The sequence below is a fragment of the Manduca sexta genome, chromosome 27, assembly GCF_014839805.1.
Source record: "Manduca sexta isolate Smith_Timp_Sample1 chromosome 27, JHU_Msex_v1.0, whole genome shotgun sequence".
Classification (NCBI taxonomy): domain Eukaryota; kingdom Metazoa; phylum Arthropoda; class Insecta; order Lepidoptera; family Sphingidae; genus Manduca; species Manduca sexta.
The window spans coordinates 11,516,996-11,544,719 of NC_051141.1; the positions used below are offsets into that span (position 1 = coordinate 11,516,996).

The window sequence follows — 27,724 nt, forward strand, 5'->3', positions numbered from 1 at the left end:
GCTGTATGGCTGAGAGCCTTTGCCTTCTCCTTAAGGAGTAAATCAAACCAAAACAAAAGAAATAATGAAAAACAAATTCTTACAATTGAAGTTTAAATTAAGAGTTTTTATTTGCCTTCCCCTGGAGCAAATCAAACCAAAAAAAACAAGAATTTTTATAATCTGATTTATATTACTCTAACGTATAATATTATGCTGCTTTATGCCTACAATCGTCGCATATAATCTTTTCAATCGTCGTATGATGCCGATTACTTTACTTCAAATCGAAAGTTTTATAGTAAGTACATACCTAATATATGTTTAATATTTTAACATTTATGACTGTTGGCAAAAGCACTGGTGTAACGGTGTAGCCATTTTAAAAGAAGCTATGTTTATTATTCTCAGAATCGCCGGTGACCTATAGGAGAAAACACAATAGCTCTGGCGAAGCGGTAACCCCGGGTTACCCCTGACCGGTGCTCAAACTAGGGAGCCGTGAAGCTCAGTGCGCATGCTCGAAGCCCAATTGGTGGCCTCAATTTGCTCGCAAATCAATAATGCCCCTTTCCGAGATTCCGGGCGACCGGAGCAAAATATTCCAGTCGACGCTTGTTTGACGATACGACTCCGTGCGTTCATAAAATATTTTGTTTCCTGATAGAAGTGACAAGAATTGTTCTAGTCTTTTGAAAATGGCCGAGGCACTAGATCAAGGCGCCAGTATTTTTCAGAAATTGGCAATGTACGACTACAGGATTGGCGAGAGGTATTGGGTCGATGTGACTCATATTGTAAACCCTTACAGCTTCTATGTGCGCCCTGTGGTCTTCAGGGAAGATCTAGAATATTTGCAAGAGACTTGTGATCATTTTGACCCAGGTATGTTACAAGAAGGCAAAATCATCATTTACAAATCTGAGTTTTTGGATTTATATGTCAGGGAAGCATCCTCAAGGTCATCAAAGAGGATGGAGATATAAAATGTGATATAAAGGCCATTGATTATGGATCTGAGGACAATACTGTGCCGCTTTGGAGGATGCGCCATCCCAAGCATGAAATAGCTATTCCACCACTGGCTGCGCATTGTGTCCTTGCTGATTGCAAATCGTTGGACCCAGGCACATGGGCTGAGGAAACTATTGGAAGCTACGAAATCATATGTGGGAAAGATGAACGTGCTCGGATGACAGTCAAGGGAAGAACTGGTGATCAACTTGTTGTTGAATTAGTCAATTCATGCCCAAATGATATTGCTACCATGCTTACATTGACTGGCTATACTGCTATGGGTAGCTCAGCTGAAATGCCAGGTGGTAATCGTGCCAATCCACCTTTGATGGGCGATATTTTGGATGCAAGCTTGTCAAAGTTGGAGATGTCCTGCATGTCAGATGCCAGACTGGAAAAGATCTTTCTGGATTCTATGTAGCTGAAGTTGGTGATTTCAACCAGTATTTAAGTGATCGTAATGATTTCACTGATTACTGCATCTATCAAAAAACTCCTCGAGCAAATGAATTGGTCATTGGAAGGGGTGTGGGCTATAAGTCTCAATGCATGACAAAATTTGAGAGATCAGTAGTACGAGAGGTCATCTGCCCAACCAAAGTGGTTGTGCAACAAATTGATTGGGGCGACACATATGAGGTCCACATAAATCAACTGAAGCTTGTTAAGCCAATGATTTTTGGCCAGACCACAGCAGTGGCTCTTTATTGTCGTGATTTCTAAAGAGCAGGAGGATGAAATCGAACCAACTGCATTTCTTTATCCAGGTGTTGAATTTTTAATCACTATTAGGCAAGTGGGTGAAAACTTCAATACTCCCCACATTGTAGATATCTCTGAATTGTTAACCAAGTAAATGTTTGATATGTTTTTTTAAACACTTGGTTTCTCATTACCGAATTAGATTTTACGCCATTGGATACTGGGAACCAAAACAAATTAAAAAAAATATAGGAGCTTATAACAATTATGCTAGGTCCAGATCCTTTTTAAAATGGTCTTGATTTATTGTTTTAACATTGAAAGGAAAAATTTAATGTTTTATTTATTAGTTAATCAAAGATCTATGTTAAGATAATTAGTATAATTTAATCTTGCACATATAATGTGTCTATTTAAAGTTATAAATGTAACTAGTTGTTGTGTAATTGATGTTAATTAAAATTTTAGAAATATTATAATATTGATGAATTATTCAGTATTAATTCCTGTTTTTTTGAGCTATCCACATATAAAGATTTTATATATGTTTCCTTTTATTGGCTAATTTTATATCTCAAAAAATTATATTAGTATTCTGTTTAAGACTGAATTTAGACTGATCTTCATTTTTTGTATTATCCATTAAGATTATTTGTAAACTTAGATATCTATGTTAAGAACTGATTTGGAAAAAAGACTATATTTATTATATGTACTCCTTTTGGATATTAGAATATATATTTATATACATATATACACACTAAGTGCATGCCATATTAAAAACTATGATCTATTATACCTATTTAACAGTTTTGTTATTTTCTTTTAATTATGTACTTATCTATAGAAGATTTTTGTGATTTTCTAAAAATACTTTAACTGATGTATGCCAAAACCACATTTTAGTAGTTAAATATATTTCTTATATCTATTTTACTTTACGACATTAAATGATTAAATGTAATGAGTAAGTACATCTTATCTGCAGTTTTAACTATAAGTTTTTAACATTAATATAAGTAACCAATGTTTTAAAACAATTTAAAAAATCTACTTCAATGAATAATGTACCTTCATATTTAGATGTACGCTTTTAAACAGTGGATGTAATTTTCAAAATAATATGAAGTAAAAGCAGAGGTAAATGATATTTTAAAACCATAAACTCTTTTAATGGATGTTACATGATATATTTTAATTAATATATTTATAAGTAATATTTTTCTTCTTACTGATAATATTCAACTCAAAGTAATGTTTATAATAGGTACAATGACGTACTAAAAACATCAGAAGAAATAGGCTTTAAGAAGAACAACTTGAAGAGGAGAGAAAACCCACCAACTGACACATTACATTAGTAATGTCAAGCTCCAGGCCAGTGTGAAGATATTACTTACTTAAAACGTCGTATCCTAGTACTAATTTAGTGTCCTAACTACAAATTTACAATAAAATAGATTCCATAATATGTTAAAATAAATAGCTTGATGTCGCCAAAATATTTGTTTTATTATTTACTAGGTTCGCATGCGGCAGTACCCGCATGAAAAGCCTTTCTCGGCATGTAAACTGTAGCGATCGATTGTGCTATCTGTGCAACGCCAACGCCAGCCATCTACTTATAGGATCAAGATATCCCACAAATAACTAAACCAATGTAAAAGATCTGGATAAAAGTACCTAGCTTATGCGTTAGTCTAGTAATAGGATATTACGGTTTATTCTTATGCCAAATTTGTTTAGCATTTAAGCTGTTTACGTGTAACAAACCTAAATATCATTCGGTAGAAAATGCGTCAATGAGTATGATAGTCAAATTACTGTTTAGTAAGATATATTTACTAAACATGTTACAGTTAATGTTCTCGTTGCAATATCTTTGGGTAGGTACTTAAACCTAACTACGAATACCCAATGACGTTTTACTAATAGATGAGTCATACACTAACAAAATTGCACATAAAAACAGCGCAGTATTTACTATAGTCGCAGCCCTAGCGGTTCGCATTGATACGGCCAGAGTGTGCCCGAATGGGTCCGAGCGTCGGCTGCCCCATCGGCATGACAGTCGAATAAAATGCATTTATTAGTTAAAAATAGGTTAAAAACACAGGAAGGCATTTTATTTATATAAATACAAAAGTTAGTAAGCCGATTAGCCAAGACAATGGTTGGAGGTTGACTAAGTGAATGTCGGGCAAATTACCTTGCTTTCGTCTTGCCAGTATTGAGCTCGGGATTATTAGAGTATTAGAGTTTGTGTGTGATAAATGCGATTACGATTTCCGAAATAATAAAAGAACTTTGCTTATTCAAACGGACCAACGATACCTTCTTACTAATTCGACCCCTGGCTTTGTTATTTGTTTAATTTGTTTTGCACGCGATAAGGAATTGATAAAATATTTGGACAATATGTCTCATGGATATCCAAAATGTTATTTTGGTTGTGTGGTTGATGGTAAATGACATTAATATTTTTCATAAAAAATATCGGTAGTACTCATTACAATCGTACATAATATCTACTTATTCACCGCGATGGCGAAATCTGCAAATTTAAATCATGTCTTTTTTAAAATACACGTAGAAATAAAAACGCAATACATTCAGTATTCGCATTAAAATTATGCGATAAGTATTCATTTTTATTTAAACTATGAAAAATCTGTTGGTAGATACGATTGCCATTATTACGTCTTCATGGTTTTATATACCTATTTTGGTTTAACTATTGAATAAATAAATTTCAGAGCTGTATGACTAATGGACTCATTCCTTGCATTTGTATTGTGGTAAAATACAGGGCATCTTTTATTATATTTTAATAAATTATTGTATTATTTTTCAGGACCATTGCATTATTTCCCTAAGGCAACTAGTTATAGGTGGAAATTTTGGCAAGAGGAAAGGTTTTTAAGTGTGGATAAAAGTTCTCGATAAAAAGACTCGACGGAGGAGAAGAATATAGAAAAACTTGCGGTTGTGCCATAGGCACTTTGAGAGCTGTTATAAATTGTATAACGGTGCTTTATGTAGAACTGCAATTCCAACTTTGAATCTAGGTAAGATGTTTTCCACATGACGCGCCAAGAAATTTACAGGTTGATCTGATTCAGATAGATATTATATATCTACTTAAGTGTTTAGGCTAGATGTTGTACCCTTAGATGTATCACACTTATGTATCAAATGCACAATGAATTCGCCGTAAATTCGCAGCAGATGTGCAGCGAACAAGCCGCGAGTGCACAGCGAATACGCAGCGGGCTCACAGTTGGCTACGCATTTTGGATTGTTAGTAATAGAGTGAATTCAGATGAGGAAACATTTCTGTTAGCTTTGTTAATTGGAAAAAGGATCTAAAAAAATAATATTGCCGCGGTTGCATGCCGCTGTATTAAAAAAAGTACGTAAGTTGGAACTACAAGACATGATGACAAGATGGGTGACAGCACAACAGCAACCTGAGTGGTTACTTATATAATTGTATTTGTCGTACTCTTACTGATATAAGAAATGCGAATGTTTATAAAAAGGTGTATATGTTTGTCAGAAGTAAACGGTTAAACGAATTTGGCACACGGACAGAGTTGGATTAATATAAGATAGGCTAGGTACTTTTTATCACCTGGATAATATTTTAATTTTGAATCTGATTATAAATAAATAGTGCTATGCATCAATACTGTCTTTTAGGCATTTTTCTAGCGGGAAGGGCTTTTAAGGTGCGTGACACTACGAGCAATGTATGGCCTCTTGTATGTCCTACTGGACATTAATACAGTTTCAACTTCAAGTCAATGTAGCTATATTTTGGTTGTCTTTGTTTTCTTTTAAAGCTATGCATGTGGTGTAAGTATATTCAATAGTCTGTCTAGGATAGTACAACCATTTAGATATGATAATAAGTTTAAGGAAACTCCACGCATGTGAAGTAAACGCAGGTGGGTGCGATCTCGTGCAAAAGATCCCCGTTTTCTCCTCTCCCCAATCTTTAGGGTGTTTAACTCTAGTAGACCGGCATGATTGTAGCTAAAGTCATTAGATAGTCATCTGTTACCATTCGATACTTTATCTGGACAGTTTCTTAATTAAAAAAAAAACCAAATCGGTCCATAAATGAGCTAGTTCTGAGGTAACAAAAATATAAAAAAATAATAATACACGTTGAATTGATAACTTCCTCCTTTTATTGAATTCGGTTGAAAAATAGTATTTTTGAAAATAACCTTGCCTTAATTTTCAGCCACATATAGGGGAAGGGGTGTAGCGATTTCTATTTATTGTAAATGAGCACTCAATAATTAGGCTGGCCAGCCGGTTCAGTTTCGCGCCCTTTTTCTTTCTTCTTTTTTTTCGCACGACTGACCATGTCACCTTGCTCATTATACATAATATATTACGAACACCTCTGCCACACTCAGCTGGGAGTGCGTTGAGTGAAGAGTTTCCAGTAACTTTAAGGTCTAATATAATGTTTTGTTTTTTTTTTAATTACACAAAAATTACATTTGTTTCTGTTTTAAAAAATCTAAAAACAACATAGTTAATTAGATCAGATTCTATGTCATTTGACTGATTGAAGCAATTTATACTATATATAATAACATAACAAGTACCTACTAAACTGGAGGTGATCACATAATCCTCAGCGCAATTTGATAATTCTGTAAGAAGAAAATATTATTAATTATTTATTCAATAAAGCTTGAAGACTTTAAATACTTGAGTAGGTTGCTTATTTCTTCCTGTGCTCTAAGTCTCTACGCAGGTATTGGTTTTAATTTCATGACAATTCGCTCATTTATCTATTTATTCAATGACCCTTAACAAATATATGATATATCTTCGTTTTTAATTAAATTTGGACGTGGAGTTTGTTCACGTATTGTTTAATAATTTACTTACAGAAGTTTTTTTATCTTTCACGTTCATATTTAAATAGTAAAGGGTGCTGCCCTTAAAATAGACCATGCAGATATAGGTATCTACAAATATGATTAGCAGTCTCATAAGATTGATTTCTTGTGACTATAGTGTTTACGGTCCCTTACTAAAAGATCCTTTAAAATTACCATAAGGGCAAACGGCTTTGATTTAAGTTTAAAATAGATAAAGTATCAAGTCCAAGTGTTATTCTTTTTACTGACGTATCCTTCATGGAAGACAGCTTCAGCGTAAAATTGTCCTTACAACATCATTGATATGATCATCTGGTTGTGTTTCCATTCTTATCTGCTTTTAGTTATACAGGTGTCAAATTAACGAAGGACCAGTTATAACAGATTTATAGAGGATTAATTTGCATATACGGGGTGTCCAAGAAAATAGTGTCAAGCGGAAGTCCAGAGATAGAGCATCCCTTGGGGTATTCGAATCACTCCCATGTATGTTCCGCGATTTCCCATAGATTTCGATTTATTAATATTTTTCTGAATTTTCAATTTGAATGATTAAATGTTTTCTTTTTAAAAAAGTAGAAAACTTATTCGAGATTTTTTTGTTCTAACTAAATTTTCATTAGTTGTACTGTTTTGCTAAAAATAATCAGCTTCGTAACTTTAATGAAAATTATGAAAATATTGGTGTAAAGTAAAAAACTTACGTTCTATGAATTAAGACTTAAATTTTCTTCTTTGAATTAAAAATCTAAACAGATGACTTTGTGGTTCTAAGTTAGGTAAAAACTTCTCTAGATTCTCAACTTGTTTTAAATACGTTCTTATTAAAATTATTTTATCTTTCTTATTTAACCAATTGTTAAATTAATCTGTTTGATATCGACATAAAATATTTTTTTATATCATAAATAAAAAAGCCTTCGCATGACGAAGAGAGTATGTTTTAATTAATGCTAATCTTTATAGTTCCTTTTTCTATGGACAAGTATAATGAGCATTGTAAACTTGATGTTAATTTCTTTTCCAGTGAATATTTTCAAAGTTTTAAAAGTAGCGTGACTTATTTGTGAATTAATTTGGTTTAGCTTAGAATAAGATTGTTCTTGTTGATATTAGTTTAACTTATTTGTATAGATAGATAATGCTAGGATCCGAATTTTCTTTTTGATGAAGACAAAGACTTTATTTGAACCCCTAAATACAATTGTCTAGACTTTGTTTTATCTGGCTAGCTAGTATGTTTCTGAGTTAATTGCTGTTCTAGATTTGTAAAGTTTTCTGTATTTCTATAATGAATCGTATATTATTAGACAACTTTTTTAAATGTTAATCAATCCTCTTTTACTTGAACATTTATACTTGATATTTATTTGGATGATACATTGAGCTGAATAATAAAATGATTATCGAAATACAGAACAATTACATTAAGTAATCAATTGTAATAAAAATATAGTTTAACAATTGAGAATGTTTTAGCATATTATAAATATCAATGTTAATGATTATTTGTCACAGGTATTTTCAGACATTAAATGATAGTTGACTATTGACACATTTTAAATATTACTGGAAAAAAAATAAAATTTACACAAGTATTTCGGAATTTTACAGTGTTCAAATATATAATTATATTTTTCTCGTTCACGCCTGCGTTAAAGACTTTTCTGGGAATAAATATCCCATTGTGCATTTTTATTGCATAAAAACAGCTCATATCGTCTTAATTTAGGGCTTGGTTTGTCTGTGAGCCGAATTTTTATTTAGAGGTTTATCAATTATAGTTTATATTCCGCGCATATACTTTCACGTGTATTAAATTAGTAGGCAAGTAGGATCATAGACCTGGTATTGTACAGAAAAACAATGTCATTACGTGATTTTGTTTTGGTCTAAAACTATTTGTATTGTATACCAAGTGCACTTGTTTTTTATTTTTTGCAATTGAATGACGAAAAGCAATCGACCACACATAAACAGCGATGACTGATTAATTTCTTCTTCATAACCGAACTTTGACCACGGCGGCCAATCTCAACGGAGAGTAGCCAAGTACTCAGGAGATATTATATTGTACAAGTGTGTGCGCAATACACACGTGCACTCTCTGTTCTTTCACTCTCATAGTCCGGTGAGACGGCAATCCGACATGACCGGAGAGAGATCAGGCGCAGTACCAACGGTTTTACGTGCTTTTCGAGGCACGGAGGTATCACACCGCTAAGTTCCTGACGCCAGGCTGCGACTGAGTAATTTTTAAGATGGAAAAACTCAGTCGAATCCAGGACCTCAGCACGGTAGTAGCACTCGTACCGTGTACAATTACTACTACGCCACCGAGGCAGTCGAGCAAACAGCATTATATAGAAACAAACTTACAAAGTACTGTGTGGCACCCTCCTGCGTTCCTCAACCTGAGACATAAGATGTTATTCTTATATTGCCTAGCAATTATGTTGGTTACAATGTCCTTTGAATCGGACAACAACAGTACGTGCACACTGCTACTTGGCGATGAAAATTCACATTGCGGTAACATACACAGAGGGCCTTTCAAATACGAGAGACCTACCGGCAGTAAGCCTATCTAGGCAGTCTATGACAGTGAAGATTTTCAAAGTAACCTCACAAATACGTAATAATTAAGCAAATTATATTATATTTGTTATGTTTTTTTTTCAATGCGTAATGAAATAGTAGTTGGAAAGTCAATCCAAACATAAATATGAGTATTGTTACAAGGGTGATCTCATTTAGAAAAATTATTTTAAGTCATCACGATACATGTTTCAATATTTTTTTCACCTCTTAGGCATGATTTTTCAGTTTTCAGATAAAGTTTTACAGTATAAAATGTCAGTTTCATCACTAAAGTAGTTTCGTTCTCTTTTAAATTGACTATAATTTAATTATGAATAACGTTTATCAAATAATCAAATTACCAGACCTTACATAGCATAATAGAGATATAATACTTTGTAAATCTAATATTGAATGTGAATGTTATTAAGATCAGGTGGGGCAAGTGCGCCGACGGGGCAAGTGCACCTGCCCTAAAAAAATCGAAAACTATTGATGTTATACAATTACCGCAATCTTATATCAATGCTATTAACTGAAATACGGTTCCACTAAAAAACACAAATGGCTCTGTTCATTTTAATACGATTTATTCGCCATTTTATTTTAAGTGTCATTTAGACCTGTAAACAGAGATGACCACGTGAAAGATAACATCAAATATTTCAAGATATGTAACATATTTCTGTAAGCCAGTAAAGTGAGTAGATAGTTTAAACCTTTTATTTTAACTTCCTACCTGAATTTTATTTATATATACTAAAATAAAGGACTTTTTAGCAATGCGAAAAAATGTACCTCAAAATTGTCGAGTAGGGCAAGTGCGCCACAGTTACTAATATGTTTTACTAATATGAATTATTATTATTAAAATGTTATACTTACCATAATTTTAGTACTCAAGGTATTTTGTTTTAAGCCGACTTAAATAAAAGGGCGTATTAGTTAATTCGTCGTATATTTGTTTGTTTTAGATCGTTCGTTTTTACAAAAAGAAAAACTGAAATATTTTGGTCTAGAGTAACTTTACGTGAAGAGGTTGCAACTATTCGATCAGGCACGTTATCTGATTCTAATGCAGCTAAAACATATCAAATGTCATAAGGCCATATTCTAAGTAATTGAGTTATAACGCATTAAAATTTTTAATTCCTACTATTTTATATGTTTATTTTTTTCGTTTTTAGAAATAAAATGGATTTCATATTAAGGCTACCTTTTTTTATTATTTTTTTAAATATAGCAAAGAATGTGTAAAATGTTTTGAAGCCCTGATGTACGAATATATGGCGCACTTGCCCCAAATTTGATTTAACAGCCATAGTTTGTTATAATATTGAGTGATTAAAATTTATCTAAGAGCAATGCGGGTAAAACTTATTTCTCTATGGACTAAAGTGAGTGTTTTCTTTATAATGTTTCATACTGGCGTTTTTTTCACTTTCCCCTACTGACCTTAGTACTTATCATAAGTATTTTTGTACACAAAATGATATATCATAAAAAATTAAATAAAAACCGTATTTTCAATATGATGTTTGCCTGATTAACGATCTTATTCTTAGATCTTATTATTATCGAATTATTATGTATTGATAATGATATAAGTACACTGTAAATAAGATGTCAGAAATATTATACTACGACGGCATAGCGGATACAGATCTGCTTGTAAGTATTTTAATACTTGAATTGCCGTTTTCTGCACTTTTAAAACCGTTTGCAAAATAATAAAACACAATAATCCTGAATCGTGAAACGCAACGAAAATCGCGAACGCCCTCTACCTCACAAGTATGAAGCAGCCATAATGTCGATTAGCAAAAAAACCCAACGAGTAGGCTCTCTATTTCCATATATATTATAATTCTCTTTGGTGACTAGTCTGTGCCTTGTGGCGACTGATGGAGGACTCTTGTTCGCAGTGCGTCAATAGTTTTAAATATTCCTGAAACTATTTATTTATACAATGATGTCTAATAAGCGACTGGTTGCGACGTGCGCCATAGCTTTTTGCTGCAATGTGGCTTTACTAGTTCTGTTCGTGAAATATAATGGTGGCACAAGATATCACATCAATATCGACAAACACCAAGAGGTAAAAATTTTTATTCCCGATAATTTTCTGAGTATCGGCATTGACACTTCTGAAATTCAAGACTATGACAAAATAGATTTTAAGAAGCAACGGCTTAGAGATCTGGCGAGTGCACTGGCCCCCGCACGACTTCGTCTAGGGGGTACCATGTCTGAGCGACTTATTTTCAGTAAAAATGATGCTACTGTTTCTTGCGACGTTTGCGTCAAAAATTCTTCCACAAGCTCTGTATGTTCATCCGTAAACATACTTTGTAAGCAGAAATTCTTACCTTTTTTTATTATGACTGGAGATAAATGGACACAAATAAACGAATTTTGTGAAAAATGTAATTTAACATTGCTCTTCACCTTTAATGCATTGCTTCGCGATCAACATGGTTGGAATGAAAAAAACGCTAAAGAACTTTTGGAATATTCCAAACATAAACATTTTAAAATCGATTGGCAGCTGGGTAATGAGCCCAATTCGTTCCAACATGTATTTGGCACTACAATTAAACCGCATGCTCTGGGACATGATTTTGAAAAGTTACGAAAACTTCTTAACCACAATGGATATAAGCACTCTCTACTGGTTGGCCCAGATACAACTCGTCCTCAGCCATCATGTCACAATTGTCTTCAATATATGCTGGAGTTTTTGGGAAATGCTTCTCACCATATAAATGTGAGATCTTGGCATCAATACTATCTTAATAGTAGAACAGCTAAGTTGGAGGACTTTTGGAATCCAGATACATTTGATCTGTTGAAAGAGCAAATAGAGACTATGAAGAATCATACTATGAAATACAATAAAATACCTATGTGGTTAACAGAGACTAGCAGCTCATACGGAGGTGGTGCTCCAGGATTGTCAAACTCTTATGCAGGAAGTCCTCTCTGGATTGACAAATTAGGCCTTTCAGCTACATACAATATCACAACTGTTATAAGACAAAGTTTGATTGGTGGCAACTATAGCTTGCTTGATGATGAACTAGAACCCCTGCCAGATTGGTGGTTGAGTGTTTTGTACAAAAGGCTTGTAGGAAATGAAGTATTAAAGGTTACCAGTGATTGTACCCGCTCCCAGAGGTTGTATGCCCATTGCACAAATAAAAAATACATGAAAGGAGCTGTAACTTTATTTGCTATCAATCTAAAAATGGCTAAAGTACGGTTTCTTCTTAATGGCACTGCTTTGCATGGAAAAAACTTGCATATTGATGAGTACATAATAAGCACTCCATCGAACAATAGAAGATCAAAAACTGTTTTGTTAAATGGTTGGCCATTATATTATGAATCATCATTACCTAATTTACAACCTAGACATCTGAAATATGGACGGGACATTGCAATGCCTCCTTACTCAATTGGCTTTTGGGTTATAAAAAACACTACTATAAAGGCATGCCAGTAAGTAGTACTTTATTTACTTGAGGCATTTATCAGGAAAACTCTGTTCCAATTTTGTGAACATTTTTATTGTACTTAACATTCCAATGAGATGTTTTTCTAACCTGTCTGCCATCTTAAGATCTGTTCAGTTTATAATGTAGTTTCTTAAGTAGACTTTAACTAAACATAATGATTATCATTTTCTCAGTTATTTGAGTAAATGTCTTGAGGAAAATTCTAGTATATTAGTTTGTAAAGAAACAGATATGTTATATAGACTGCTTTAAATTGAGGTTGTGGTTGACTTTTTGTATTGCATTGTTTGGATCAACAACATGTATAACAAAATTACGGAGCACACCTGACTTCTGCAAATATTTTGCAGTAAACATAATGAATAATAAATGGATGAGTATTTCACAAAATAAATGTACATAACAAAATATTTTTTGTTAGAAATATGATTATTTCTGTCTCTGTTTTTTTAGTTTGTTTTTATACTTTATGTATCTCATATGGGGAGTAAAATATGATATTATAATAATGCATCTGATCCTACAATAATAATTATTTGTGATTGAGATGAGAGGCCAAAATGTATTTACTTTCATATTTATCTCCCTTTATACCTACTGTATGGTTGATATATGGTATAAAAGGCCAGCTGGAGTTTAGTGTTAACACACACCCAGTCTTTTCAACCTGCTGGAGAGTAATTTCCTGTAATACCCTTGTTGCCATTGGGGAATAAGTTAAAACCAGCCATCATTGAGCATACAAAGGTTACAGTTTGCAACAATACAAGTTAGTTATATACTTTGTTGGTATAATGACATATTTGTTTTATAACCATCTTTGTGTTTATAGAATAGTTCTATGAAAATATAATTTATTCTATTTTTGCTACAGTTACCTAGTGAATAGACAATACTTAAATATATTGATTGTATATATAAAACTAAAATCTATGCAAAAGTTGTTATTATGCTCACATATAAATAATTCATATCTAATGTTATAGCTGAATCCAAATTGTATAATTATGAAGTATTTGGAATAAAGAAACATGAACATAAAATAAATCTAGAATAATTTTGGTAATATACAACAAAAAAATAGCATTGCCAAAGAACATAATATGTGTTACAGATGTTAGAATTGTATAATTTTTTAACCATTTTGTGGAATTGGGAAATATTATATTGTAATTTAATTTGGCAAGTTTTAGAATAATATGTATTCTGCCTTTTGCTACTCAAAAATGTTTATTTTTTATATAGAAACAGCACAAAATATTTGTAGGTGATGTTTCGAGATTTGGATGTGAATTAGACTACAGATTTTTCTAAAATGTTGGACATGGGAAGACAATTTTATAATAGCATATGAATATTATTTAGGATTTTTTGAGTACAATATTAAAATAGGAATGAGATGAACATTTACAAAGCTTTACATGATAATTATTTAATTGTTTTCATGATTTTGAAACATAATATTGTGGAGATTATAGAAAAATATTGGGACACCACTTTGATTTACTGTAATCATTTAAATGTACTTACAAGTAATTATTGACCAAAATGACAGATCTGTAGAAAATGGATAACAGTATTGATAGATGTTTGTTTATATTTATGAGCTTGAGCAACAGTCAAGGAGATGTATCTTGACTTTGAACCACATAATTAAATTCATGATAAGGAACCAACAAATGCAGTAACTAGCTATGCAATCAATATAATGTCTTTTATATATAGTTAAAACAGAAAATTTGTTACATTAAGAAATTTGTATACAGTCCTATTATTTAGTATTCAGTGCCTTTGCCCTAGTGATTATATTAGGTATACTGACTAGATCAGCTGGATAAACATGTGGAAGGAAAATAAAGTGCCGAAAATAATTGTAACAAAATTAATTAAAGTACAGATGCCAATAAATAAATTTAAGTGGCTAGATTTAGTATTCAACTGACAGTAGGTGTTGCTTACATCATGATCATAAGTGGAACAATGAGTAGCATGATGTGTCTACAGTGTAGTCTACAGAATAAATGAGTTTAGAGTAAGTTATGTAATATTATGTTAACTATTCAATGTAAAGAATAATTTCTAGTAGCTAATTGTTCATTTGTTTTCATGTTATTTCCACTTTATAAACAGCAGCACTCATGATGCTCGAGAAACTAAATCTAGCTACTGTGGCGAACATCTATAGATATTGTAAAAATGTATGTTACCTTGATTATATTTAGGTATTAAGGAATGTATTTAGTTTTTTACATTGTACTTTAATCATTATATACTTCTTACGTACCTACTTGCTGCAATACTTCTAGATCTCTGATACCTCCTGTAGTTAAACAAGTAGTCATTAATTTTATGTTAATTTAGTTTTAATAACATTAGTTTTTAATTTTATAATTACCACAAACATTGCTTTTTGTTCCTGGAATATTCTAATAGGGATTAAATGTCTTAAAGCTTGCAATAGTACTTAGTGAATATATGTATGTATTTAGTGAATATATGTATGGATTATAGATTTAAGCTTTTACATAGCTTTTGATATTTGAAAGAGTTGGTAATTATGGTATATGATACAGTAACAGTTTTTCTACTTTATATAAGCGCAGACTTACAAAATTAATACGCCTTGTAACGAAACAAAATTAACAGTACTAATTATAATTATTAAGTATGTTACAGGCATCTTGATCAGGGGCCATTAAAGATTTAAATTTATGTAATTAAATTTCTTAATGCCTAACTTCCGACACCTGATTTTTATGACGACAAACCCAGTCTGATACTCGTATTCACAGACAATACTATGAGGATGCACAGTGTGCCCGAACGCAGTGACGGCATTTTTATAGTTTTCTTTGGCAGTCAAGTTTTATACAAAGTATTTTTTTTATTCTAAAGAGAGCAGGTTTACTTGTTTTTACGGCCTGCAGTTATTATGGAGCAGCCTTTACTGCCTCATCTTTAAATTTTATATAACATATTATGTAATGTTAAGAGTCTACTTTAAAGGGAGGGATTTAATTCTTACACATTTGTGCCATTAGTATATACCTAATATATTATATAACTTGCAAATACGGCTATTTTTATGATATGAAATGACACCACACAGCCAACACATTTGAGTGAATTTCTTAAATAACTATGTAACCTACATTAGCTTCAAAGGAACTAATAAGGAGAACAAGTCAATTCTGATTGTCGTTGATAGAATGTGTTAAAAGTACTTAGCTACTATTGACATCAATATTGTCAATTTTCCTTGGAATAAGTGCACAATTGATGGACAATCAAACGTTCACATGATGCAGTTTATATTAGGTATAACACATGCGTTTGTTCTTAGTTCGCACCGCCAGAACTAAATGTAAAGAATATATAAATATCTATTGCATATGTTATGATGTCTATAAAAATATTTACAAGGACTTTTGTAAGCAAGCTTTTATTTAATGAATATGCGGTGCCTAAGTGTAAGACTGATTAGATTTACGTCGATAATTTGTTTTTCTAAACTAATGGGACGACATCTTTCTACTCTTATTGATCATATTATAAAGATTATATTTCTTTAACATTTGGATGATTATTTTTTATAAGCGAGTTAATTTTAGAGTATATTTATTCAGTTAGATTAAATTTTTCAAGGTTGGCTCGCCTCTCTATTTGCCAGGCGATTTATTTACAAATAACGTCATCGTATTTGTGCGTGTAAATGAGTATAAAATATTTACATTCAAGTATACCTACTTAAATAAAATTGATTAAAAATATAGTGAAAATACTCATTCAACGCCTTCTGTTTAGCCAATGCATATTACCTATATAAAATATTCACTTTTCCTACAAAGGTACTTATAATAAATACCCATATTTAAAACAATAAAAGGATTACTATTTAGCAATTTCTACGTATCGTACGTTGTATCAGTGTTTTAAATATTTAGCCCGTAAAAATAGAACTTTTTTTAAAATGTTTTCTTATTTACTTAAGTGCGAATTTAATTTTTCTTCAAACGATTTAATGACGATCGCATCAATCCAGTATTAAAAGTTATTGTTCATTAATAAAAATACTTCGTTACTTCTTAATGCTACTGTTGATTATAATGAATGTTTGTCCATGAGTATATATCCAAGCCAATTAAAGCTGCGTGTATGACAAGCTCGTGTCGCTTCGTTTATTCGACTGAATATCAATCGGATCACGTGTCTTGAAAAAAATAATTGGCAATTTTCTTGGAATCGATAGAGGGCAGATAGATATAGCTTTGCTTTAAAAACGTATTCCCAAACCTTTTTCGCATTTTTACTACCAATTGTTATAATATTCTTTCAAGGTGGAAGTACTAATATAACTTCTCGTTCTGGGAATATGGTAGGTATGTACGTAGAATTGTTATTGCGCAAATTGTTTATTGCATTAGCAATGTGTTAATTGTTAAAATATTGAATACGCAACATGTACCATATGTGTATCTCGCCACTAAGTAACGAGGCCTTATTTTGTGCTTGTACCGTATAATTATGTACTTACTAAATTTATAATAAATATTGCTAACTTTAACAAAGTTTTTTAACAATTACTTTTTCCTTTTATATCCTCAATATTTATTTACAGTGTAAAGTTTGTAGTAGTTTACAATGTTTTTCCTTGTAGGCATATTTAGTGGGATAGACATTTCCATGTAAATTAAATAAAAAAAAAAAATATTTGGTAACTTTATTTCAAGAAACATGTGTAGGTAGAGGAATATTTCCGAAATTTATTATCTGGCATATTTCGATCTGTGGCTATTCTTGTGTCATGTGTATTTATTGTTGTATCAAATTTTTATTGTTTAGATATTTTTAATAGTATATTTAGTATCCTTCCTACTCGTCGAAATACACCAGGGTGGTATTTTCTACATAAATAGTATCAGTTTTTCTGATTTCCGACGGAGGTAGACAGAAAGGTGGGGGGTGAGACCAGAAGCCATTCTCAGTGCACACTATAGAAGACTCTCCGACCATCTGGTAGCCCTCCTCGCACGCGTAGATCATGAGGTCCCCCACTGTGTACTTGCCATGTTTAGAGGATGGTTCGGTGAGTAGTCGCCCGTGTTCTGATACCAGCGGGTCGGGACAGTAGATTGCTGTCCCAATACACACGAATGAAAATCTCTGCCGATATTTGTTGATTTAAACAATTGCTTAAATGGTTAGATAATTGTATGTTATTCTTCATATGTAATCGGTACATCAAAATAAAACGTATGATGGTTACTACAACATTATCTTGTCTGATATCGAACAGCGTTATAGAACATGCATTCGTGTATTCTCGTACTAGACTCAGAATTTATTAAGAAATAGTTGTAGGTCCCGGCTTCGCTTGCGTGAAAAATTAACCGCTAAACACTAGTGATTCATAGTGCCACGTGTAAAACGCAAGCGTCATATATTTAAAGTCAGATTATTAATTTCCCACGAAAGCAAATTACCAGGTTTTAACCTGGTAATTTGCATTTGCAAATAGTAGCATCTTTGTTAACCCAGGACATGGTATATCCATGAGTCAAATTTCATCGAAATGCGTTCAACTGTTTCGGTGTTTACTTGTAACATCCAAACATTTTAACAAACTTTCGCATTTATAACATTAGTTTGATCGTTGATGTACAAAAAAATTCTACTTACGGATGCAAACAGGTACTTCGCCGGACCATTTGCCATCGTGTTCACATTCTAAGCCCGGAACACCCACGAGCCTATAGCCCCATGCACACTGGAACACCGCCCGCCCGCCGAACGAAGAATTATATTCAACCACGTTGAGGTGCTGCCCTAACGACTTTAGTGTGGGGCAAGAAGTCTCAACGCAGGTAGGGGGCTCACCGGACCAGCGACCTGCACATATTAAGGTTAGGTACCTACAAAACGGTCTCCCTTGGCTTTGTAAAAATGGTGAAACCGTGGCAATACAAAATATGAAAATTGAAAAACAAGTACTTTTGCGTAAACAATTATGTGAAATAAATTTCCTTATTCAGATAGTAAGATCATTCGGTTATTATACAAGGTCATTTTGACGTTGCGATATTACTTAAATGAAATACGAAACTACATACTTATCTTCTTATAAATAACACGTTGATAAACTTATTGTATAATATGTTAGTAACTAGTACCGTAGATGTAAGTAATAGGAAAAAACTAATAATTAGTAAGAAATAATTTATTATAATTTTGCAGGCCTAATGCCATTACTTCTACTAAAAGAGAATTTGCCGCTATGACAATATCACACTTTCAGTCATGAATACGTACACGCCATATTTGGACTTGGCTATAAGTAAATTTATAAAAAAAACCATTTATGTTGAATTGATAACCTCCTTTTTTTAAGTCGGTTAAAAAAGAACAAAAAGTAACACTGTAGTTTTTGGTCATAATATTTGTCATTCATGGATGAATTTGGCACAATGATAACTGATGCAAAGACGAGTATGTGGTTTCATTTATTAACGCAATGTCAAAATGACCTTACACACTGTTGCTTGACAACAGAAATAGATATTATAACGGTGGTACCTATCCAGGCGGACTCTCACATATGAGATACCTACCAAGTACCATCAGTAGGTAAGTAGCTTTACAACTTCCTTTTGGGATATCCTATTGAGTCTAAATCTATTTATTTATGAGCAGATAAGATTCGCAATTATAAATAACGATTACCATTCCCCATACAAGTGAGCAAGGCCGAGCCGCTGATGTGGTATCCGGGCTGGCAGCTGAAGTGTGCCGAGTGGCCCAGCTTCGTGCCCTGAGCGAACTGGCGAAGTCGAGGTGATGACGACATGATTGGTGGGCAAACTGTCGCTATAAACGTAAGGGGCTGTTCAAGTATTAGGTAACGCAATTTTTGACTCATAATGCTATGTAACGCGCCGTAACGTTTTCCTGTAGCCCCCGCCCCCCTCAAAAAGGTTATGTAACTATAAAATTAAATTTTTTTTGTTATTTTTTTAAATAAAATATCCAATGTTACATAACGCGTTGTACGAACCCCCCTCCCGCGCCTGTAACGCATCGTAACGTTTTACAAGATCCCCTCCCCTCCAAATTGCGTTACGTATTACTTGAACGGCCCCTAAGCACATTAAAATACCTACATATTATTGCCCATACACGGAACAGGATTTTTCTATTCCGTGTTATCATATTACGGTGTTTATTGAATTATGTTTGTTTTTTGATTTTATTAAAATATATTATTTGGATAAGATAATGGCAAAGATTGGTCAGAACTGATTTGAGCTGATCAATCACATATTGACAAAGCGATAAAATAATTTCCTCGTTGCCCTGATAACAGTACTCCGGTACCAATAGTACGGTTGTAAATGGAAGGACGTGTCTACTTATTTAATTAAAGTATTGTTACATAATTACAGAAAGTAGCATTAACGTTCTGTTAAAACTTGTAGGTAATAGTGCTGAAACTGACATAGGTGGTGCTGGGAAGGATATCAATACAGGCCAATGGTGATGATATTCGATGATGGCCAAATCCACACCTCGAGTGTTATTCAAGGCGAATTGTTCCCTTCGACCTCTTCTTTCTCGAATTAGCGAGGGCATGATCAGGGCTAATGAAAGCGTATCCCGCCGCCCTCCATCCATCCCTAAATAAAATTTGATCAAATAACAATAAATTGGTGTTAGTCTTAAGACTGACAATATTGTTTTTCACATGAATTTAAATGTCATTCAATTAAAATTTTTGAGCCTCAGCCTTCCCCGATACTAAAGCAGGACATATAAATAATAAGTAATACCTAAGGTACCTACTTACTTAGGTGCATATTAATTCAAGTCGAACAACCCTATAATTAAACTTCCCGACCACGTAAGACTTACTAACAACTTTAATAACGACAGTGTTGGTGTGACCCCCAGGCGAGGTGCAAGTGTACGTGTCGCTGTGCCGCGCGGACATCTTCGACAGCGTCAGGCGGAAGTGCGTGTCTTTCTCTCCCTCGTCAGTCGACCAGGCTGAAAAAAATTCCCTCTCCAGTATTCCAGGCTGGGAAACATTGTTTATGCAGCGTGTACCGGCTTCAGGAGGCTTACCGGCCTGTCACTCTGCCCTAAAGCGTCTATGGGGTCATCGTTAGGAAATAGGGGTAATAATGCAGCTATATGAATAAAGGAAAAAAAAGATCACACAAATAATGCAGCTATATGAATAAAGGAAAAAAAAGATCACACAAATAATGCAGCTACATTAATAAAGGAAAAAAAAGATCACACAAATAATGCAGCTATATTAATAAAGGAAAAAAAGATCTCACAAATAATGCAGCTATATTAATAAAGGAAAAAAAATATCACACAAATAATGCAGCTATATGAATAAAGGAAAAAAAGATCACCAAAAACATGTTCTCCCAACGCGTCGAGGAGTTTCGCTCGGGGCCGGGGTTGCTAAGACTGCTTTTGGTTACAGTAAAAAAAAAAAAAAGGAAGGGGCTGCCTGAGCACGGGACACTAGGGGGGCGTCACAATCTCTAAGTATAGCGTCGTCATAGACAGAAGTAATCGTTTAAATTCGACCAGGATACTATTTAAATAAACATATCCTACCGTCTGCAGTTCCACATAACTATATTATAGATGGTTATTCCATTAGAGTTATTGATTTCATAATTCTCATTTCACCCCACGTTTGCTGCATCACGTGGTCGGTATTGGACCATATTTAGAGGAAGGATAAACTAACTAAATAATTTTGAATTAAATCCTTGTTGCATCCTCGTAATTTACAATACGAAGTTATTGTTAATTTAAAGTCTAGGTAACTTCTTGCAATTGTTTATACTGTGGTTTTACTTCCCTAAATATATTGTGACAATTTGCTGGCTCACTATGACAAAGTTCTATGTTAATTTTACTTACGACGCGAAAAAGAAATTAAAAATTTTCATGTTGGTAAAAATTATAAAAGACTTAAACAAGATTATAAGTCACCTAAGTATCTATTCACGGTTCGACCTTCATTTAAGTATCTTTCGGAATTATAGGAATTTTTTACCAAAAAAATACTTTATATCTTTTGTTATATAAATCAAATCGCACTTCAAATACCTTTAACAAAGAACTTTGTAATAATGAGCGAGCGAGTTGTATTCATTCAAAATAAGTTAATCTAAAATGTACCTGAACATGTTTCGATGAGTAATTACCTGCGATATGCTGGTCCATGCCTTGAGTCCAGGTCCATTCAGGGGTCCCGAGGGACTTCAGAGTCATGCAATCGAGGCGAAGAGTGGTGTCTACGTGCACATATAAGTCACCAGATGGTTCTACAACAGCTGAACCACTTACGACTGTGTACGTTATTGTTGGCGGCGCGTCTCCTAAAAATATAAATCTTGAACGTGATATTATGAGAAAAAAACATGACCAATATTTAGCACGCGAACAAATATTTTCTCAGAATATACTTACTGCCGTGCTAAGCGCAAAAGCAGTATGTCAGGGAAAATTTATTTCGAGATAATCGAAGTTTTGTAAATTTAGTTTTATAGTTTTGTATGTAAAACTGAGATAGAGAAACTCTTTTAAAGATTTTTTAAATAGTTGTAAACAAGATACCGTTAATTAGGTAAGGTCATTGGATGGGTATTTCTTTAAGCTATCCGACGACATAAAAATCAAGATTTTAATATTTTTTTGAGATACCGCTTTTGGGCTTAGCACGGCAGTATAGGGAGTTTTATTTCGATATTCTAATATTGACGTTCATCTCACGGCTAAACCTTGGCCTATGAGGCATTACTTATTTAACATTATTCTAATAAAAATATTGGTCAAATACACAAACATGGCCACGAAGAATACCTGTGAAATTAGTTATAACTGAGGTCGGCACACATTCAGGCCATTTCGGAGTCCACTCTCCATTCTCGCATCTAATAGTGTTTTCTCCTTTTATTTTGTAAAGACCGAAATGTTTGCATCTGGCAGTCACTACTGATGCATGAGGGAAGTTTGTTTCTTTCTGTTAAATAAAAAAAAAATATTCAGAGGTTTTGATGGAAACCTAAAGACAACCTATAAAGGATTACGTACTTCAATTGAGGAATTTTTAAAAGATATCGCAAGTAGAGGTTGAACTTGTCGATATAAACATTCACGCAATATCGGCTGGAATCTCCCATCTGCAAAAATAATATTAATATTTATTTAAAGTTACTTCTTGTTTTATTTATATTACAAATGAGTGTGGGTGAAAAAAATTTGATGTTGTCAGGGTCAAGCCACGAAGTCACCGTGCGAGCGGCACCGAGAGCGATTTCGTGTCAGCAACAATGAGTGAACGAGACAGATGTACGGGAGAATAGGTAGGATCCCTGATACAGAGCAGTGCGGATAGCGCTCCCGAGCTGCGCCTCTCCTCACACGCTGCTTAGCTCGTTTTCGTCGCTTAGCCCTTAGGAGTGAAAGTAGAAACCGCTATACGGATTTGATTAAATTTGGTACATGTATAGACAATCTCCCTTATTCATAGACGTTATTTATCTAAGAACGGAGCATTGCTGTGGTAACAAGTCTGTTTTTCAGTGCTGACGGCATGGCAGGCTTCGCAGTGCGTAGACATAGGGACGTTGTGATTGGCTAATATTGAGATACAACTTGAATCTAGTTGGCTGTCAGATAAACAAAACTGAACAAACAGCAAGCTGTCAGATAAACAAAGCTGAGAAACAGACTTGTTATCACAGCAATGCTCCGTCCTTAGACAAATAACGTCTATGAATAAGGGGGAATGTCTTAAATAAATACCTATAATCTATATAGTAAGATTTTATCACAAAAATTTGCTTCAATTTATTAATCTGGTTTTTGTAATAGATAGCTTAGACAATACATAAATTTCGCGCCTTGTATGATCTCTTTCTGCCAAGGTATAAAAGCATATGCATCAATTTCCACACATTTAAGTACAAAAACTGTTGTAATGTGCGTAACACACAACTGGTTAAGATTTTTTGTTATGTGTGCGTTTATAAGGACACGAAATGGTATCGTATGTGTCTTGCACTTTCTATGTAGTAATATATAGTACTATTTAGTATTCTGTGGGAGTACATAGAATGTGACAGACTATTTTATTCGAGGTAATACGCTCATCGGGCATCCTTTATAGCTGGTCTAAGGGCGCTGGCGTCGTACAGACGGTTCTTTGGATCGCAACAGTAATTTAAGGATTTTTATACTGGGAAATGCTCTTCACGCGGGCGAAGCTGCCATCAACACATACCTAGCTATGATTACATTTATTATTTAAAGAGTGTATTCCTATTGATTTACCTGGGGTGCTGGAACACAAAGGCCCCACCCAGTTCCCATCGATGCATTTGATTTTGCATATCAGCCGCTCGTTTAGCGGCCCAATCAGTCCAGGAAATTTCACCTATAAGTAATATAGAATTCACTTATTCTAAATCTATCATCTAAATTAATTTAGGTATTTAGGCAGTGACTTAATAAGATTCTCTATAGTATTTATCGTTTGGACTGACCTCTGATATTTTGGAGAAATCGGATCGAAACCGCTTTATATCAAGATTCTTATCCTGAGGTTGTGACATCTGGTAAAGAACATTTGAAATCATCTGAAATAGCAATAAATTCAATAAGACATAAATGTTTATAGCATATTATATTTTTGGGAAAGCAAAAACATGTTCGAATATAATGTATTGAGCGCGCGTTACTGTTGGCATTTGGCAGGGAATGGGAAATGTATTATGTAGGTACCTATGTACCGTATCTGACCTCCGATTATGTCTTACTTATTACACTAATGATTATGTTTTAAATTTGTAATTGTATTGTTAGGTTTAAAATATTAACAATTATTTAAGGTAGAACATTAAATCTATACTATTATATAAAGCTGAAGAGTTTGTTTGTTTGTTTGTTTGAACGCGCTAATCTCAGCAACTACCAGTCCAAACTGAAAAATTATTTTTGCGTTGGATAGCCTTTTGTCCGTGGAGTGCTATAGGCTATATATCATCACGCTATACCCAATAGGAGCGGAGCAGTAATGGCTAATCTCAGGAACTACCGGTCCAAACTGAAAAATTCTTTTTGCGTTGGATAGCCCTTTGTTTGTGAATTGCTATGGGCTATATATCATCACGCTATACCCAATAGGAGCGGAGCAGTAATGGCTAATATCAGGAACTACCGGTCCAAACTAAAAAAATATTTTTGCGTTGGATAGCCCTTTGTTCGTGGGTTGCTATAGGCTATAATATATCATCACGCTATACCCAATAGGAGCGGAGCAGTAATGGCTAATCTCAGGAACTAACGATTCGAACTGAAAAATTATTTTTGTGTTGAATAGCCCTTTGTTTGTGGAGTGCTCTAAGTTATATATCATCACGCTATGACCAATATGAGCGGAGCAGTAATGGCTAATCTCAGGAACTACCAGTTTGAACTAAAAAATTCGTTTTGTGTTGGATAGCCCTTTATTTGTGGGGTGCTATAGGCTGTATATATCACACTATATACCAATAGGAGCGGAGCAGTAATGAAACATGTTGCAATTACGGGGACAATTTATTAGTTTTGAGAGCTTCCGTTGCGTGCGCTGCGTAAACGGTTAAAGTTATGCAACAATGATGTATGACGGGATTGTTCCTCTTAAAAAGTTCTAAAAAATATATTATAAAACAAAGTCCTCCACTGCATCTGTCTGCCTGAACGTGTTAAACTCAAAAACTACCCAACGTATTAAGATGAAATTTGGTATGGAGACAGTTTGAGACCCTGGGAAGAACATAGGCTCCCGGGAAACTACTACTTTTATAATGGAAAACTTTATAACGCGGGCGGAGCCGCGAGCAAAAGCTAGTACATAATAAATTTAAAAGTCATCATGCACAAAGCACAACGAATAGACTCTGTATCAGACGTTCAACACGTTTCGACATAGGCTACTTACGCCAAATTATTAAGTAAGTACTAGCTTTTGCCTGCGGCTTCGCCCGCGTTATAAAGTTTTTCGGGCTAAAGTTTTCCGTTATAAAAGTCACGCTATATATTTTCCCGGGCGCCTATGTTCTTCCCAGGGTCTCAAACTGTCTCCATTTTAAATTTCATCTTAATACGTTGGGTAGTTTTAGAGTTTAACACGTTCAGACAGACAGATGCAGCGGGGGACTTTGTTTAATAATATATTTTTGTACAACTTTTTAAGAGGAACAATCCCACCATACATCATTGTTGCATAACTTTAACCGTTTACGCAGCGCACGCAACGGAAGCTCTCAAAACTAATAAATTTTCCCCGTTTTCGCAACATGTTTCATTAAGTACTGCTCCGCTCCTATTGGTCATAGCGTGATGATATATAACCTATAGCACTGCAGGAACAAAGGGCTATCCAACACAAAAACAATTTTTCAGTTTGAACTGGTTGTTTCTGAGATTAGCGCGTTCAAACAAACAAACAAACTCTTCAGCTTTATATAATAGTATAGATTTTCTAAATCTGATCGCATATAAAAAAAAATATTGTCCACTACCCAGATATCCAAAAATCAATCCAGGACGATAAAATATGCCTATACCTTGATAGGCAGGCTAATTACGAGAATATGTAAGGAGTACCTAATTTAGGTATTTTCGCGTTAGTTGTTAAAAAGGTATGGTTAATTAAATACGATATTGTTCATCATGTTTATATTAAGGTATTGCAAATGTGAATATTTTCTACTTCTCAATACATAATTTTCTGTTAAGGATGACTTTTGGAGATAAAGGAAACAATTCGCGAATATAACTACTTACTGGGCAATGGGTATCTTCGATCTACGCAGATCCGACATAGTTACCTACCTGGAGAATAAGTAAAATCCTCTTGGCATAAAATGAACGGCAGTATGAAATATAACATCCAGAAACCAATAATCATATTTATATTTTACTTTAAAATGTACAGGTAAGTATTTGATAAAACTTTTTTTTAGAAATTCAGATACACGGAACACTTTACTAGAAGTATTACTAGATTACTTTTGAGCAATTTAAATGGAACGATACAGATATGACTGCATTGTGGACAGAGTATCTTGTTAAATTTTGTTGTTCTGTTATGTTGCTGTACTTCTATCGGACTATGATACAAAATATACTAAGCTACTTAGAGCGCTCGAAGGCGGAGTGTCGACAAAAGGTACATATGTACCTATTATTGAATGATTGACCAATTTAAAGGCACTAAGTCGTTATTGAACCTACAACAGCTCTGGATATTTCTCCTTTAAGATACACATGGCTCCTAAAAAATGTAGAATGTCCTATTCAACATTTTTTAGGAGCCATGTGTATCTTGCATATTATGATTTGTATGTATTTGTTATTTTTTTTGAAATTTTTAACGCTGCAATCGGTTTTTTTTCGACATTTTTGTGATTGATTACTTTTCGTATAACCCTCTTATACAATTACATGTACGTACCTATTATTTTTTGTTATCTTATAATTAAAATTTCTGTTACGAGGCCGCACCGTGTTCATATTTTGCGCCTAAATGCATTCTGTTTTAACTTTCCCTAATGAATGGGCAAAGGAATTCAGAGGTATTCCTTGAGGGCAATTTGAGCACTACCACATAAGGTTGATGAGTGTGGTACAATGTGCCTATATTTTTCTGTGTTCGTAATGACAAAAACGACGCGAAGCGACATAATCAAGAAGTTTTGTACATGATACTTCGCTGGTAAATAGTGTGCTTTTGCCAAAGAGAATATAACCACTGCTTTTGCAGGTCATTAGTGTAGAGTGTAGCGTAATAAATATCGATAAGTTTTACTAGTATAAAAATGTAAAGGTTTTCGACGACAGATGGTGTTTTTTATAATTTATGTAAATTTCTAAAATTATCTAAGAAAAAAATGTGAAGCATGCTGTGACGTGAGAAATCTTGTCACACGAACGTTTCAAATAAGA

General features: G+C 33.7%; 2 protein-coding genes and 1 non-coding gene across 3 annotated transcripts; 2 read left to right on the forward strand and 1 right to left on the reverse strand.

Moving 5' to 3' along the window:
• Positions 1 to 3,194, forward strand: LOC115451082. The gene is made up of 3 exons (XR_005113264.1): positions 1 to 280; positions 391 to 920; positions 980 to 3,194. It is a non-coding gene; the product is annotated as an uncharacterized LOC115451082 (transcript).
• Positions 3,195 to 11,028: 7,834 nt separating this feature from the next.
• On the forward strand, positions 11,029 to 17,283 carry LOC115451084 (heparanase-like). Its single transcript, XM_037443832.1, has one exon. It carries the CDS (start codon positions 11,155 to 11,157, stop codon positions 12,688 to 12,690), a length of 1,536 nt encoding a protein of 511 aa, XP_037299729.1. The 5' UTR covers positions 11,029 to 11,154; the 3' UTR covers positions 12,691 to 17,283.
• Positions 17,284 to 17,408: 125 nt separating this feature from the next.
• On the reverse strand, positions 17,409 to 26,921 carry LOC115451086 (locomotion-related protein Hikaru genki). Its single transcript, XM_030179286.2, has 10 exons — positions 26,612 to 26,921; positions 24,277 to 24,369; positions 24,065 to 24,167; positions 22,823 to 22,911; positions 22,592 to 22,751; positions 21,934 to 22,107; positions 20,609 to 20,743; positions 19,424 to 19,567; positions 18,383 to 18,592; positions 17,409 to 17,838 (listed from the first exon to the last, which is right to left on the reverse strand). The coding sequence occupies exons 2-10, from the start codon at positions 24,367 to 24,369 to the stop codon at positions 17,576 to 17,578; spliced, it is 1,371 nt and encodes a 456-aa protein (XP_030035146.2). The 5' UTR covers positions 26,612 to 26,921; the 3' UTR covers positions 17,409 to 17,575.
• Between the last annotated feature and the right edge of the window lie 803 nt (positions 26,922 to 27,724).